Source organism: Podarcis melisellensis (assembly GCF_964234715.1).
Source record: "Podarcis melisellensis genome assembly, chromosome: 6".
Classification (NCBI taxonomy): domain Eukaryota; kingdom Metazoa; phylum Chordata; class Lepidosauria; order Squamata; family Lacertidae; genus Podarcis; species Podarcis melisellensis.
In genome coordinates this window covers 22,070,718-22,088,211 of record NC_138538.1, presented here as the reverse complement: position 1 = coordinate 22,088,211, position 17,494 = coordinate 22,070,718, and the positions used below count along the sequence as shown (strand labels likewise).

General features: G+C 41.6%; 1 protein-coding gene and 2 long non-coding RNA genes across 4 annotated transcripts in view; 2 read left to right on the top strand and 1 right to left on the bottom strand.

Moving 5' to 3' along the window:
* Positions 1–9,083, top strand: part of RIMS4 (regulating synaptic membrane exocytosis 4) — a gene marked incomplete at its 3' end in the record, with an annotated part of 88,287 nt that extends 79,204 nt beyond the window's left edge. For both annotated transcript variants that reach the window (XM_081917297.1, XM_081917296.1), the window contains exons 3-6: positions 4,145–4,257; positions 6,212–6,313; positions 7,765–7,904; positions 8,865–9,083. In XM_081917297.1, the coding sequence (XP_081773423.1) occupies positions 4,145–4,257; positions 6,212–6,313; positions 7,765–7,904; positions 8,865–9,083 (574 nt within the window). The remainder of the gene's footprint in view (positions 1–4,144; positions 4,258–6,211; positions 6,314–7,764; positions 7,905–8,864) is intronic.
* The window catches only part of LOC309373214, a 131,818-nt gene extending 114,708 nt beyond the window's left edge, over positions 1–17,110 (top strand). The window contains exon 2 of the long non-coding RNA XR_014169850.1: positions 14,053–17,110. This is a non-coding gene — a long non-coding RNA (uncharacterized lncRNA). The remainder of the gene's footprint in view (positions 1–14,052) is intronic.
* LOC309373194 lies at positions 9,314–14,058 on the bottom strand. The gene is made up of 3 exons (XR_014169818.1): positions 13,075–14,058; positions 9,944–12,860; positions 9,314–9,453 (listed from the first exon to the last, which is right to left on the bottom strand). It is a non-coding gene; the product is annotated as an uncharacterized lncRNA (long non-coding RNA).
* Positions 17,111–17,494: the final 384 nt, after the last annotated feature.

The window sequence follows — 17,494 nt, the reverse complement described above, 5'->3', positions numbered from 1 at the left end:
GGATCACAAGGAACAGGCTTGTGATACAATCTGTTTGAATCAGAAGCTGATATATTTCACATACTGAAAAAACCAAAAAGGATAAAAATAAAACATGCTTCAGCTCTAATTCAGTGGTTAATTTATATGAGAAGTGCTAGAAGCCTCAATCTTTGATCAGACACTGCCCCCCTCCCTTAATCCTAGAGAGATGTAGATCTGCTGTGGTTAACACGTTGGAGAATTAAAGTCACTCTGCACGTGTGGCATTTTTGCTGTGGCTTCGGCAGGGTTTCATCCTGTCCTTGATGCTGCTTAACATCTACATGGGAGCAACCATTAAGGGATTTAGAGCAAGGTTCATTGGTATGTGAACAACAGCCAGCATTGCTTTATCATCTGAATCAGGTGTGCCTGTGTGGGTGTGCCTAGGCCAGTGAAGGGTGAATTAGCACATGCATGCATGGGGGGGGGGGTGTCCTCTTTTGTTGTGTTGCTTTTGAGAGCCAGTGTGATGTAGTGGTTAAGAGTGGTAGACTCGTAATCTGGTGAACCTGGTTCACATCTCCACTTCTCCAAATGCAGCTGCTGGGTGACCTTGGGCTAGTCACACTTCTTTGAAGTCTCTCAGCCCCAATCACCTCACAGAGTGTTTCTTGTGGGGGAGGAAGGGAAAGGAGAATGTTAGCTGCTTTGAGACTCCTTCGGGTAGTGATAAAGCGGGATATCAAATCCAAACTCTTCTTCTTGGTGAGGGGAATAGCCATTGGAGGAGAATTCAGAGGCCATAAACACCTCCTTCCTTAGCCCTCTGCCTCAGAACAAGATTTTGTTACAGAGACTCCCTTCTCATTTAGCATTTCCAGACTGTTCACCACTGTCAGTAGGTGTCCTCTGGACTAGTCAGGCCATGCTTCCCTCATATGACCTCCCCAGCTTTTCAACCATCTTTCCTGGGAAGCTGCTGCACATTAATGTCAAGCGTAATTACAAAATTTCTGGCGCTGTCACATGCATCGCCGCAGGGAACGCATACCAGATCAGTAAAATGGTTCGCTGCCTCCTAAAATCGGTTTCTCGGAAACGAGTCTGTACTCGAGGTGAAACATTCGCTAATGGTGTTCCTCTGCTCGGTGCAACATCTTCTCCTGCAATCGCTAACTAATAGCTTCCAATATGCTAATTTCACTGCCCATATATCACATACAATTTGGTTGAGAAGTCAGCACAGGGTTGTTGATGTTTTGTGCCCAGAACTGCTCAGTTTGTAATATGAGCTAGCCATCCACCCACTCCCCATCCCAAGATTGCTTTCTCCTTCCACCCACACGAATAGGTCAAATGCTGAAGCTCTGCGCTCTCCATCTCTTTCTATGGAAGTCTGTGTCATTACAGAGAAAGGCATCATTATCTGTACTAAGAAGGGCAAGCATGCATTCACACCATGTCTGCTGTGCAGTGTGCCTGCAAGGACTTTATGTTAGCTTTATAGATTAGTTGCCCTAAACCCACAAACCTTTGCATGTAATCTTTAATAGGTGTCAAAACCCCATTCAGTTAGAAGTCGGCTAATAATGGGCTGACATCATCCATAATGGGACGTCCATTTTTGCGGTCACATTGAAATATGCAGCTACCTTGCATTGTTCTGTTGAGCTCAGTATTATCTATCCCAGCCTTCCACAATCTCCAAATGCTTTCGATTACAGCTCCCGCTGGCCCAGCTGTCAGGGATGATGAGAGCTGTAGCCCGACAATAATATCTGGAGGCCACAAGTTGGCAAAGGCTGATGTCCATAGAATGGCAGCAGCCGTGGGAGTTTGAATTGCCCGCCTGTGAAATTGGCCATTCACAGGTGGGCATAGGTGAGCATCACAAGGAGGGCGGGGCCAACTGGAAAGCCACCAGGGTTTTCCCTTGAGTATGCTCTCCGGCCTTATAAAAGGGGCCAGCTCCTCGCCCTGGCACTGCGGTCTGTGGAAATGTGGCAGTATAGTTATAAGAAATGAAAATGTTGTTTTTCCCCATAAAAGGCCAAAAGGTCACAACAGCTAAGTAACCGCCAACTCGCTTAGAAGCTTATCTTTAGCAGGACTTGTGGTTAGAGAGCCCGAAAACAGGGCGTCTTGCAGTTGAAATGTGGTTTATCTATACACTTCAGCAGACATAGAACCCGTGTTCGCCTATAGTGGTCGTGATGTAGCATTATCACTTGAGTCAATGTGTCAAAACCTAGGAGCATGGACCAAATAAGGATGAAAATAATCAGAAGTAGGTGGTGGTAAATTCAGAGTAATGGAAGATGTCAAGAAAGGCGGAGATTTTAGCATTTTAATTAGGCAATTGTGATAGGCTGTAAACCCTGCATGTGCCCAGCCAATGGGGAAACAGAGGAGGGAAACTGCACTTAGATATAGGGGATATAAGCTTGTGTTTTGCTAAATTTGGGTGTGCTTGCTTTCAGACACCCGCTTCTTGCAAGAACGTTTGTAATCAATAAGCTCTTTGCTGCTTCACCAATTTTGTTCAGATTCTGTTTGTAGGTTCCCAGGACCCAGAGTCTTGGGACCTGTGTTTTATACCTAACAGTAGTGTAATGTTACAGGTAGGTATCCGTGTTGGTCTGCCGTAGTGGAAACAAAATTTTAAAAATCCTTCCAGTAGCACCTTAAAGGTAAAGGTAAAGGGACCCCTGACCATTAGGTCTAGTCGTGGCGGACTCTGGGGTTGCGGCACTCATCTCGCTTTATTGGCCGAGGGAGGCGGCGTACAGCTTCCGGGTCATGTGGCCAGCATGGTGAACCAGAGCAGTGCACGGAAATGCCATTTACCTTCCCGCCGGAGCAGTACCTATTTATCTACTTGCACTTTGTGCTTTCGAACTGCTAGGTTGGCAGGAGCAGGGACCGAGCAACGGGAGCTCACCCCGTCGTGGGGATTCGAACCGCTAACCTTCTGATCGGCAAGTCCTAGGCTCTGTGGTTTAACCCACAGCACCACCCACGTCCCTTAGAGCCCAACTAAGTTTGTTATTGGTATGAGCTTTCATCTTCAGATAACGGTTAAAGTATTGGACTATGACCTGGGAGACTTCAAATCCCCACTCAGCCATGAAGCTCATTGGGTAACCTTGGGCCAGTCACCATCTCTTAGCCTAAACTACCTCACAGGGTTGTTGTGAGGACAAAACGGGGAGGAAGAGAACCATGTATACCACCTTGAGTTCCTTGGAAGATAAAGGTGGTATATAGATGTAATAAATGAAATAAATAAACTTAAGATTGGGAAAATGGGCAGAGGCAAAATGGTCTGATTGATATGTACAGTTGGCCGGGAACATCTGAGGCATCAGGATTCAGCATTTTTATTGAGATATCGAAATTCACATCACTTTAGAAGCATTGTAGTTTCTGATCGGTGTACCATGATCTCATTGGTGGCATAATCAGGAAATTAAATTCTTCAGGATAATAATAACAATAAACTCCTTCAAATTTATGGGAGTAGGAAGGACGTTAGCATGGGAAATACGCCAGAAATTAACAGAGGGTCAGAAAGAGACCAAAGTGAAATTATATGAAATACAAGGAAGCAAATCAAGATGCACCTCAACAGATTTAACACATCCTACTGTATAATTTTCACTTCTGAACAGGATCCATTCAGCTTCGGAATGAATTTTTAATTGTGAGAGGGAATTTCTGCTTTCATCTACTGTGGTTTCCATTGAGTATAAATACAGTACGGCTAGTCTGTTTGGCTCTAGATTCCATCCTAGATGTAATAGCCTCAGGAGAGAGAGACTGCACATCAGCAAAAAATTAATTGCATGCCATTCGGACCCCCAGGCAAAAGAGTTTCAGTTTTTCCTACTGTATTTGGGGAGGGGGGGAGAAGCTTGATACAGGAAAATGACACCAATTTCCCATGTTGATTTATCATGACGATAATTGTTTTGTCTGTGATTATCTGTAACTACACTAACCACACATCCCTTGCGGTTATGGGAAGAAACTGAAAGCGCGTCAAGCCAATCTGAAAACCAGCGAGACTGGAACTCATGCAGAAATAGCTCTTCATTTCACGCATATTTCCCGTTAGCTTAAGACTGTGTATTTAGCAAGTCTCGAAACAATGAATTACACGAACCAATTTATTTTGCAGCTTGAACTTCAATGGAGTTCACCTGGCAGCCGCTGGGCAGTTCAGCGATTTCCTGGGCAGCATGGGGCCTGCACAGTTTGTGGGTCGCCAAACCTTGGCTACTACCTCCATGGGTAAGCAAGAGAAAACCATTGTTTTTTTTATGAATGTGTTTTTGTGTTGGAATAGTGCTATCAATGCACATGATGCTTTGCAAAGAGGAGGTTTGCCAGGTTGCCCTATCCTAAGGAGGTTACAAATTTATAAGCAGACAGAATGACACAACAGAGGAAGGGAAAAATAAATGAGGCTGCTTAGATTTGACCTCTTTATTGTGCATTCATCCTGATGCACAATAGATTAGATGAGGTTGGCTATTCAATGGGCATTCACCTGGATTTCTTTGTGGGGCACCAAAGCAAGTGTAATCTCACACTTTGCAATGTATTTCTTCCACTACTTTCCTTATCGCAAAAAGTCTGCTCACCTGGGCAAGCGGGTATGTTGCGCAAACTTCCCAATCAGCTATAACTGTCCAACTTGAGTTTGCTAGTCTGTGATTGAAGCACCCACCTCCTCTCATCCGAGTAGCTAAGAAAACATGGAGTTGCTTGTGTAAATCAGAATGTGTGAGATTCCCTTAAAGCAATGCACGACCTGTATTTTGTGTGGTAATGCATGGGCATTAAAGATAAATCAAATTACTTGAGGGAAAAGTCTTGATAAAAACACAGATTGCTTTAAAACATCCAACAATATTTACATTATAACAAGATACAGTAGAAGAGCATGCAACATACATATTAAAAAATCCAAATGGTGATAGTTGTAATAAGCAAAAACAAGTTTCAGAATAAAAGTTTTCTGAGGCTTCTTAAAAGGTTAGCCTTTCTTTGGAAAGTCTTAGCCAAGTGATCCCTTTGAACATGTTGGAAGGAAGAAAAGAGAAGACGCCATAAGGTATCAAAAGCCTTTTTGTGGCGGGGGGGGGGGGTTGAACTGTGTCTAATATTTATACCCAGTGCTTTTTTCTTTTTAAAACAATGTTTAGGGGTACTCTCATTTTCCTACTCATATTGAAATATTGCCCTTCAATGAGGCCAAACTTAGATTCACAAAATGTTTAGGGGTATGCGTATCCCCAGAAAAAAGCACTGTTTATACCCTTTAAATTAGATAGGTCAGCAATTATCAACCTCTCTCTCACTCACACTTACACACACACACACACACACACACACACACACACACACACAATCATCATTCTTGGAATTGTTTTCAGTCTAGTTTTATCTTCTACACATAAGCATTTCAAACACTGGACTTTAGGTCCTGATGAGTTCTGTACCACCATATAACTGCTTTCATGCTGCAGAAATATTTCTACTTGTTCATCTTGTCATATTTCCAAACACATATTAACCATAGTAGTTTAATGACGTTCCTTCCCCTTAAGGTCATTCTTTACTCTTTCATGGATCAAAATTCAGCTGGTGAAGTGCAGGTGAAGTTTTATTCCACCGTTTTCACTATATACTGTGTGAAGCAGTACTTCCTTTTTCTTGTCCTGGAATTGCCTACCCTTCAGCTTATTTAGTGGGAAAACAACAATTTCTATTTTTTCTCTGCAACATGCACAATTGTATGTACCTTTATCATGTGTGTGTCCCACCACTGATATTGGTGCTCAAAACTTCTGAATGCAACCTTCTCCTGATGTCACATAACATTTCAAGAGATCATTCGAGGAAGGGCACATAGTTTGGAAGTTGTCACTTTGAAAGGGTGAGTTGTTCAAAGACTCTGGCAGTTAATATGCCTGGTGGACCACTTTGAGACAAGGAAGGCCCGTGCCTCAATTCCATACTAGTCAGTAAGTTCTGTTGCCATTTTATCCCCATCTTTCTTGCCTCTAGATAATCAACTTGTTGCAAGGGGAAGCCTGACTTGTACCAGATGATAACTCTGCAGCGCAGAGTACTGCATCATTCTGCAGTCTCTAATGTTTAAGAGAAATTAGAGCAGTGAGCAGTGGTTCATAGAGATCTTTTTGACACTCACTTACTTTTCATTTTGTTTTCTGTCCAGGTGATGTGGAAATTGGGTTACAGGAGCGAAATGGACAATTAGAAGTGGACATCATTCAAGCCCGAGGACTGACTCCAAAGCCTGGCTCCAAAACCCTGCCAGGTAGAGTGTTTCAGCCTCTTTGCCTCTCCCAAATCCTGGGTAATAGCATTGATAAAAGATGCTTGGTTTTTACAAGGGAATAACTGATAAGATTGTGGGAACTGGAAGGAGGAGAAGGATGGTGTGGTGTGTGCCATCTGAATTTTGCAAGCATTCCTTACACGTTATCGCAAGATTCTGACATTTTTGCAAGGTTCAGATAATTTTTAAGATGAGCAACCAGTTCTTTGCTCATCTCTAACAGGCTGCATAAACACCATTCCATGAAAGTGCATGTAAAGCATGTGGGTCAACACACACACACACAAACACCAGTGCTGAGAACTGTGGTTTGTAGAGGGAGCTGGGAATTGTAGTTCTCTGAAACACAGTTCCCAGGATTCTCTTGGGAAATAAGTGTGCTTAAAATCAATGGTGTGTACACTGCCATAGACACAGGACCTCAGAGTGAGGTGGCTGCCTCAGACAGCAGGTGCTGGGATGTGCATTGAGAATGAATGGGGCAGTATTGGCAGCCCATCCAGGGATTCTCCTATTCTGGAGGTAGGGGTGGGGGAGATATTTCATTTGGTTTGCATTTATCAAATTTGCACTTTCCAAAACAATGTGAGAACCGAAACAAAGCCATCCTCCAAAATTTGCATTTACCCAAATTTTGTGGTGCACTTCTTCATCCAGTGTTTACAAAAACGCATTATAGTATGTTAAAGCGTGGATAAAAACGAATGCGTCAATACAAATAACATACCCCAAAATGCATTGTATTAGGAGAAATTCCTTGCAAAAATGTGTACATTAGTCAATACCACATATAAAATTGTGCCTATTTAGGAGAAACGTGAACTAAAATTCTGAAGAATTTTCCCGAGGTTTTTCTAAAAAAAACCCCCTGCAAATTGTTGCAGAGATGTGGAGTGCTGAATTTAAGACTGGGGGGAAATGAGAAACGGAGAGAACCAAAACAGATAGATCCTTTCATCCTTAGTGGGAAGACAGAGCTCTGTGTAGCAAACAACCCACCTTGCTCCCACTAAGCAAATCTGCTGTTCTCAGGTGTGAAGGAGGATAGCATCCCATCACCAGTGTTGAAACAAGATTTAACTTCCTGTCCAATCAGCTTCTGTATGTGGAATGGGAGTTGCACCATGTTGTCCTGCACTTCTCGGGCAGCAAAAAGTCCTGATGTGATCCTGAATAGATACTTGCTGCGTATGTGTGATGATGGCTAGAGATAAACATTGGACCGAGGCCAGTCACAGGCAACCTCAGCATCACTCAGACACCAAGCAAGGCTTGAAAAGACCACTTCCAACAATATGTTGGAAGCTTTTCTCTCAAAACAAACTTTTCTTTTTTAGTAGCTTCATCTGAGCAAATTGATGGTGGTGTTTGTGGGGGTTCCCTGTACTTAACACGGCAATACAACCCTTTACCCTGTGTTATTCTTCCAGCTGCTTACATCAAGGCCTACCTACTAGAAAATGGGGTGTGCATTGCAAAGAAAAAGACCAAAGTGGCTCGCAAATCCTTAGATCCGCTGTACAACCAAGTGTTGCTTTTCCCAGAGAGTCCACAAGGCAAAGTACTGCAGGTAAGATGGACCTGTCTGAGGCCTCCTGGCAGATCTCACAGCTAGGGTTAGAGTGGCCTGTGTGGTCAACTAGGATGTAGCATTTGTAAGGAGACACCATACAGGGAGAGGAAGTTGTTTGTGCTTTTGATGAGTTGCCATTCTGCTGGAGAACCAAGGTGGTCATGTGTCCTACTTTGCAAAGGACAGCCCTCTACTTGAAGGACTGTCCAGTCTAAAGAGGAAGAGCCAAGAAGGGAGAGCTGGAGGACCGTGTAACTGTCCATTAATAGCACCCAGAGAGCAGACTGGGAAGACACAATGCTAATTCTGTAATAATAACAATAATTTATACCCTGCCACTCTGGGCGACTCCCAACAGAATATTAAAAACGCGATAAAACATCAAACATTAAAAACTCCTCTAAAAAGGGCTGGCTTCAGGTGTCTTCTAAATGTTAGATAGTTGTTTATTTCTTTGACATCTGATGGGAGGGCGTTCCACAGGGCGGGCGCCACTACCAAGAAGGTCCTCTGCCTGGTTCCCTGTAACCTCACTTCTCGCAGTGAGGGAACCACCAGAAAGCTCTCGGTGCTGGACCTCAGTGTCCGGGCTGAATGATGGGGGTGGAGAAGCTCCTTCAGATATACTAGGCCGAGACCCATTGAAATTAATAACTTAAAGTAGTTTACTTAAAATAGTTATTTTAATTTCAGCGCCTCTACTCTGAGTATATTGCGTGTATTTTATTTTTATTTTTCAAATTAATGAAGTTTTGAAAAAAGAAAAGGAAATACAGTGCAATTGACTTGACTCTCCCGTGACCTTCACCTCAAGTCCTTCCTTGGTCTTCTTCAGTATCATTCAGATCATGAGCTGTGTGAATGCTTTGCCAAAAGATAAATTCCACGCCAGCCTCCCATCATTCGTGTGATATTGCTTGCAAACTAAACATGTCCCCCACCCCTCTTGTTTCCAAGGTGATAGTCTGGGGGAACTACGGACGCATGGAGCGCAAACACTTCATGGGAGTTGCCCGGGTTCTTCTGGAAGAACTTGATTTGTCAACTTTGGCAGTTGGCTGGTATAAGCTTTTCCCGACCTCGTCGATGGTGGATCCTGCTACTGCTCCACTCTTACGCCAATCCTCGCAGCTTTCCTTGGAGAGCACAGTAGGACCTTGTTGTGACAGGTCTTAATTGGCAATGAAGTTCCAGGGGGACTGCTTCTGTTTTTAAAATCATGCTGTCGAGGTTTTGTTTGCCAGAACGCTGTCCTCAAGCGCATTGCATCTTTGATCAGTCCTTGGAGGAACCTGAAGGTGAGGATAGCCAAGTAACCTTGGACAGGAACCAAGATGGAGGCCAATGACCTTTCTCCATCCAAGTAGAAAGAGCTGCAGGGCACAAGTCCTAATTATGAAATGACACACACAAACACAAGACACACTTTTTCGTTTCCCTTTTTCCACAGTCATCCATGCACCCTTGCTTCAGATCAGTGTAAAACCTTGAAATGTTGCAGCATCTTTTTTAAAAATTGGGGAAGATGTTTCTCTTCTTCTTAATGCTATTTTACAAATTGGGGAAAGAAGAGATAGAGAGAACTTTTAGAAAATTCTTAAATATTCAAAAGCAAACATCTGACCTAAATGAAAACAGCAGTTTCAGGGAAACTTTGTGGGTTTTGTAAACTTTCCCCACCCCCTTTAAGGCTGGGGAGGGGTGGGAGGAACTGCAGCTACTACTTTAGAACAAGTTCCACGGTTCTGTATGATGTACAAACGCCGCTGTATTTTTTACACTGTGCCAAATTACCAGCAGTGTCTTCTACTATAGGACTTAGGCCAACAGTACTGCTGACGCATTTTTGTTGGAAGGACAAGAAAACACACTTTGGTTACACCAGTCGGTTCTAACGCAGAGTGCATAGCAAGCCAATTAGCTGGAATGTTGCACAGAGAATGTTGCTGAATGCAAACTGGAAATCTGGCAGAGCTACTTGCTAGCCCATTGTTAGATATGAACACTGCAAAACACACACACACACCATACCTTACCTCAGCTTTTGCTGTGCTATCCCCCTGTTGTGTTTTTTGCTTCCATAACGCTAGTCATGCTTTTGGGATTTTTAGTGCATATCTGGTGACGTGCCACTTTCCTCTGGAACAGGGATCAGTTTGAGGTAGCAATACTTTCTTCTGCCGTTGCAAATGAAATGACAACATAAAAAGTCTGCACATTAAAAAAAAGAGGTGGGAGTGATCAGAAGATGGAGTTCTGTTCGTCATGCAGGAGATTATTAAACCCTGCCCTTAGAGAAAAAGGAGTGTTGCATTCAGACAACTGTATTAATACCCAAGTGGTGTGAAGCAACATGGAAAACTCAGGCACAGAAGGCAGATAAGGACTTATTTAAGGGTGTTTTCACAAGTGACACTAAAAGCGCCTTCCAACCTTTTGCATGGATTGTGTGCACGTGTGAATGACTGCAATGCACTTTTGAATGAGTGTGAGGAGGAGATTGATGTTGGCATTTGAACTTCCACATGGCTTTTTGTGCGTATGTGTCAGCCTGCCTGTATATATGTGTGGATGTTCTGAGTGGATGTTCTCTACTCATAATGCTTTGTTGACCCTCCATCCACCATTCTTATTGCCACAAAGCTCTATACATTCCAGGTTCAGCATGCAAGGGTATGTCTTCTGCTGTACCATGAGCTCTTATTGGTAGTCAACAGAAGTCTTGCTTTTGAATAGAGTTAAATGTGATTCAGCTGGCGGGTTGATACCGGCATGAGTTTCCGAGTCACTTGTGAAACTGACCTGGTCACTGCAGATAGGCTTTGTGGATTGTTTTATAATGAACAAAAAATAAATAAAATAAAAGGTAAATATTTTATGTTCGCCAATAAAAAGATAGCTATAATATATACATATATATATTCTGCATACAGCTAAGACGACAGCAGATTGTCAACAGAGTCACCTTCAGTAGAGTAGGTTAGTGGTTTACCAGATAGAGCCATTGAACAAATGCAAAGTGATTTACCTGGTGACAGCCCTGTCTAGAGGCTTCAGTTTAGAGAGTAAATTTAAGAAGTAGGCCAAGACGCTCTATCTGTATTTAGATCTACCTTTTGTACATTGCTAGGTGTTTTGTTTCTGTTCTCATTTCTAATGAAGATTTAATGATTGCTATCTCAAATCTGTTTTCCTATTAGGATGTCAAGAGCTGATTTTGCTCCACGGTTTCTGGTGCCAAGTCCCACGTTAGCATTTAGGAACCATCTCAAAATGGCTTCCTGGCCTGTTGTTACGTCACAGAGTAATAACAAGGTTTCTACGTGGACTACGAACTAAGCATGATTAAAGCATGACTTACTATAGAATGAAACATAGACAGTCATATGTTATAGGTAGTGTTTTTAATGGTTTGGGAAATAACGACCAAATGACTAGAAAAGCAGTAGGCCCAGTAATGAGCTCTGCTTGAAGTAACCTAATATAGATAATAGCATAAGGAAACATTGAGCATATTAAAATCACAGAAGCTCCAGAGTTTCAGATTGATTATCTTAATTTTTTCTATGCCTGTGGTTTCAAGTATAATTCCGTTTCCAAGTCATATTAAAGATTTTCTGTGTATTGGCTGAAGGGAGGTAGTTGCATGCTGGTCAAAATATGTTGTGACTCTCCTTTCCCCCCATTTATTTAAAAACTCGCTTAACTATATTTCAGACTGAATCCTCTTCATATTTGTGTATAGTAGGTACTAGGCAATATTGTACAATATATGTATGGACTAGAATAGATTGGGTTAGATTTAGTGATTGGTAGCCATTGACTCTTTTAATAACCTTGTCGTAAAAAGGACTGTGGAGAAAACAAAACACATTCCAAAGCTGGGAACCGAAGAGCAGTCGTTGATGCTTTATAAATTCAAATATTTTGCTTATGTTGTTTGAACCTGTAAATCAAATCAGCCCTGTTTTGTATGTATCCTGCAGCACAGCTGTCAATTCTTACCCAAATGTTAATAGTGGAAGTGGGAGCAAAAATGCTGGAAACACAATCTTGGCTTCCTAATCTGTTGTTAACAGCACAACAGACTTAACTCTAAAATGTCTGGAGCTGCCTATCTCTGTTAACTCAAATGTGAATGGATGTGTGAGTTGGGTTAAACTGAAGGACTCAGAACAGAGAGGTCCATCCCAAAGCTGCTTAGAAATAATTTCAATAGGACATAAACGTCAAAAGGTTAAAAACATTTTCATGTTGATTCTATGTCTTTGTATACTACCCTTCAACCAGTTGATTCCCAGGATAATTAGCAAGAGAATAAATGGCAATGAAAAACAGTTTTAAAAAGCAATTTTTAAAAACCCAGTAGCGCCAGCAATTAAAAGCAACAGATTAAAAGTGTTAGAGGCTTGAGAGAATACAAAAGGGTTTTGCTTAGCAAGAGGATACTTATTTCAAGCTATTTCCTTTCTTCCCTCTTTGGTGCAACCCTTTGGATCCTGGCAAAAAAAAACCTTAGTTACAGCAACTTTGAGCTAGGCACACATGCAATCCACTTTTCTATTTTTAGCAAGCAAGTCTGCATTACTACAAATGCAAGATTATAAATGATCTACAAAGACTGGATTAGAAGGAACAAAATTTACTTAGCAATTGAAACTAGTCAGGTGTCCCTGAGCATCCTTTCCCTTCTAGTCTCACCGAGAACTGACCACGTCTTATAACCCTTTCTAAATAACATCCGTTCCTATTTATCTATTTTATGCATCTATTTCAAGTATTTATATACCACTTTGCATCATAAAAGATCGCGAGGTGGTTTACAAAGAAAATCGAAAAAGAATGCACAAAACAAGAAAAACTAAACACAGTATGGAGAACATCAGAATCCGTAAATAATGCAATGTATGAAACATGAAACTTCATCATATAGAATTCCACGGACTCTATACACTTACAGTGGTACCTCGCAAGACGAATGCCTCGTAAGACGAAAAACTCGCAAGACGAAAGAGTTTTTCGTTTTTTGAGTTGCTTCGCAAGACGATTTCAATTTCATTAATTGATTTTCAATGCATTCCTATGGGAATCCGTGCTTCGCAAGATGAAAAATTCGCAAGACGAAAAAACTCGCAGAACGAATTAATTTCGTCTTGCGAGGTACCACTGTATTCAATATCCACATCTTCTAACACACCTGTGTCTCAACCAGAGTGCACCTGCACACATTCACCCACATGCTCCAATCCATTACAAATCCCAATAATCCCCTGGGTGGGCTGCACTATGATGCTGGCAGTCTAATACCAGGAGACTAAAATCACCTCACAGAGTCTAAACTAGGGCCCTTGTGGTCTTATGTGCACCCTCTGGGTACATGCATGCAGCGGCCTTGCTAGATCCTGACCCACAAACGCAAACAGAAATCTAAAATGCAGGCCTGCTTTCAGAGCACCTCGCTTTCAGCCCACAACAAGCAACGTCCAAATACGATACATTGCCAGCTTAAAGCTGTTCTTCTCGTTCTTGTGAGAGCCCTTATTCTTGAGAGCAGCGGTGGGCAAACTCTTCTTCTATCAAGGGCTGCACTCCCTCAGGGGTGACCAATTGGGGACCACATGACTGCAGTGGGCACAGCCAGAGACAATAGTGTTCTGGATTAACTAATCTCGAACAATGGCTGCCCTGTTTCAATTTCACCATGGCTACCTCGAATTAGGATTTCCAATCCTTTGTAGATCTACTCAGAATTAAGCCCCGCTGGTTTTGATAGGTTTTGATACTTATTCCTCTCCAATAAGTATAAAGAGGATTTTTATTTTTTACTGAGGACAACAGACCCATACAGTGACTGGAGGGCCAAGTGAAAGCGACTCTTTTCTAACTTTAATGTGCTTAACGCGCACCAACCACAGAGGCAAGAAAGGGGAAGTGATGAACAGGAAGGAAGGAACTCTGATGAGGTGGAAGAATGAGGCAGCTTCCGAGAGTATAGGGGCCACAGACTGGCTACAAAAGAGCAAATAAGTTTTGCATCTAAATTAAGAGGCAGTTCTTCAGTAGATGCAGGTGTTCTGCTCCTGTGCACACCTTTTTACTGGGTTGTTGTTGAAAGCTGGCTCAGAAATCCACAAGTGATAAAGAGGTAATTAGTATCACTAGGCTTGGATCAGCTCCTCTTGTGTAAAGCCCAGCCTGGAGCCTGTTTTCTTCCACATTAGATCACATGATTCCTGGTTATGATCCACTGCCCCTTTAGGGGCACATACCAGAACATCTCCCTTACTCTCCCCCCCCCACCTGTTTTTCATGCTGAGTCAGAAGATATTTCTGAAGCCACTCACATGAAACTTGCAGTGAAGCCTTTATAAATAATAATAATATTTTTCATGAAAAAAGGCCCCATAGGCCTAAGTTTCACTTCATCATTTTGGTTGTGTAAAGCAAGTGTTTGCATTTTGAAACCTCATCTCTTGCTACCTTTTAAAAGTTTAAAATAGAATCGCATCTATCTGTAACTTTTAATGATTGACTTCTTTTATGGGGAAGTAGAGGAAGAGTTAGAGGGTGTCTGAGAGGTAATAGTTAACCTCTGTGGCTTGCCTGCTTGTTATTAAGCTGAGGAGCGAAGGCTCGGCCTCTCTCCATTTTATAGCCTCTTCAAGCACTTTGAATTTTGGTTAAAATGACTGACAACTGCATCATATCCATATTGTGCGCTGAAAGCACATGGCTTTCCCCAAAGAACCTTGGGAAATGTAGTTTAGCAAGCATGCTGGGAATTGTAGGTCTGCAAGGAGCCAACTACAGTTCCCAAGGTTCTTTGGAGGAAGTCGTGTGCTTTAAAGGCGCTTTAAATTTATGACATGGATATGACCTAATAAGCAAAGCAGTGACCTCTCAGCCACAATCCTAGGAACACACAAAATACTGGCTCTGAGCTTCATCGCCCTATTCTTTAACCCCCCAAAACAGGAGAACCATTTTATTGCCACAATTGTTTTCAGATGCAAATGTCATATTTTTCTGGGAGTGCTTTATGACCCCCCGATTCCTAATGGTTATGGTAGAGAGGACAAATCTAGGTTTTCTTAGCTCCCGGAGTGCCCATGAAAGTCAATTTACTAATAATATACAAATAGAATGAAATGTATCTTGCCAATCAAAATACTGAAACAATGTGTAAAAAACCGAAACAATATTATACGTCAATGGCCTCCAAGTCATAGCTATTCTTGTTTCACAGGAAGTTCCCAGGTTCGTACAGTTTTTAGAGTAAGGAGTTGAATCTGGACTTCCCGTGCCTCTTAAGCACCAGATCATTCTTCCTCTGTATGCAGAGTTATTTTTGAGGATCGGGAATTAAGCAAAACCCAGCCTGCTGTTAGCTCAACCAAGGCTCCCCAACTCTGGGGCAAAGGACTTTTGAAGAAAGAAAAATCAATTTGTGAATGCTTCTGTTGTATATAATTATACCTTTTTAATGTTTTTAATACTGGATCCCTTATACATGTACTTTTTTGTTTTTTTAAAGTAGGTCTATAGGCAAAAGAAATATCATAAATTTATGTATACAAAGAAATTATGTAGATGTCGAGGCAGTAAGAATCTCATTGTAAACATGATTAGTAATAACCGTCTTAGACAGCAAGACCTTTTAATGAAGTTTATTTAAGTTAGTTTACTACATGCTATTTAATAATTTTGACACTGGAGGAATATTTTATTTAAAAACAAAATGTGATACTTTTTTTCTAACAGATTATATGATTTAAAGTGCAATCTTTTGCATGGTTACTCAAAATAAATCCTTCTGTGGGACTTATTCCTTTGTAAGCATGTTTTGGATTGCAAACTTAACTTTTTAAAATTATTTTTTAAAAGTTTTATGTTTGGTACAACCTGTATTCTTCCTGATCTGGAGAATGTTAGCCATCAGCTCCATTGAACTAAATGAACACTGGTTAGTCATGACAACTAGTTAGCCATTGAATTCAATGGAACGTCAGCAGAGTTCCCCTTCTCTGGATTCAGTCCTTACTGGTTTAGTGTCAGATGCCACATGTTATCAACTTGTTCTTTTTTCCCCAAAATGGAAAAAAAAAAGTTTTGTAAATAGCTACCAGGAAATAGTCCTATAGAAATTTCACTTGAATCTCTCATTAAGTTATTAATACTATTAATATTGTGTAAGAATATTTGCAGTTGTTCATTACATCTCTGCTAAAGATCTTAGCCTAAGATCTAAGCCTTTGTTGAAGGAATTGATGTCGTATTTTCAAGATGAAAAAAACAAAAACCTTAGCTAGTTTGTCATAATCCTGTATTCTGTAAACAAACAAAAGAAGCCTTTTTATAAAGAGAGTCTACATAGGCTTACAAGCAATAATATATTCCATTTGGTGTGGAGAATGTGATGTGCAGATGGCAGTATATACCATGGATAACAATATGTGATGACAGACTTAGTTTTTAGGGATGTCAGGTTTGATTAGGCCATATTAATATTGGCCATTTGGTTATTTTTTAAAAGGGAAGTTGGGGTAGGTGCCATACTGTTGGTTCCGTTCTACCTACTTGTGTAAGTCCAATCACTGACCATAAAATATATGTAGTTGACTTTCATGCTACAATTGTCAAAAAAGTTTCAGTATAAAGCTCACCAAATGTGTCAGATCTCCTTGTTTTCAGATAACTGTTGAGCATTTGTCACAGTTTTCTCAGACACCGCCACTGCCAGTGTTTTGTATTATGAATCTGATGGCAGCTCTGCCCCCTAACGGGCCTGTTTGGCAAAGACACCTCGTTGAAGTTAAAGGGAGGTGGGCTGTGTTTTTCTTTTCCTCTCCTGAGCTGCTGTTCCATCCTTTATTACTGTACATGACACCAAAGCAAGGGAATACATGCACCTTTGTCAACAACAAGCACAGATTGATGTGCAAAACAGAACGCCACAATGCTTGACTGCGCTGTCACATAACGGCAAACAGTATTATGGAATATGTGTGGAGGTTTCCACCAAATGGCAGGAGCGGAATCTGCTCTGCATCCATTTTAAATTCAGTCCAGTGGATAAAATAATTAGGCTGCAATCAGTGCTAAAGTTTAGCTCCAGCAGGTGGGAGAGGGAATGAGCAGGCAAGCTCAGATGGAAACTCTCAAATTGTAAAATTGTTCCCACTCCCAGGACTAGTGCTTGGTTCTAGGGCCTTCCCCATCACTCCTAAGAAATCTTGCAGAAAATTAATTTCCCTTGTTGATTACAGATTGGGCAACCAGATACGTTTGCAATGCTAAACCAGCAACTGATGCTCATGGCGCCACATGCATTACTGTGCATGGTTCCATCTCTCCCCAGTGCTAGTGAGGCCACTGCTAATCCCAGAAGCAGAAGATGAATGTGGATGAACATTCCCCAGTCAGCCCAATTGACCAAAGGGCCCTTGCTGGTCACACCAGGGCTGTCATTCCACGTCTGGCAGTGTGTGAGTGGATTGATAGGAGACCTTTTTCCTTTCGCCTCTTCACATAGCCACAGAAAATAATTAAAGTATGGAGCTCGCTATGAGAGGATGTGGCATGCGCCT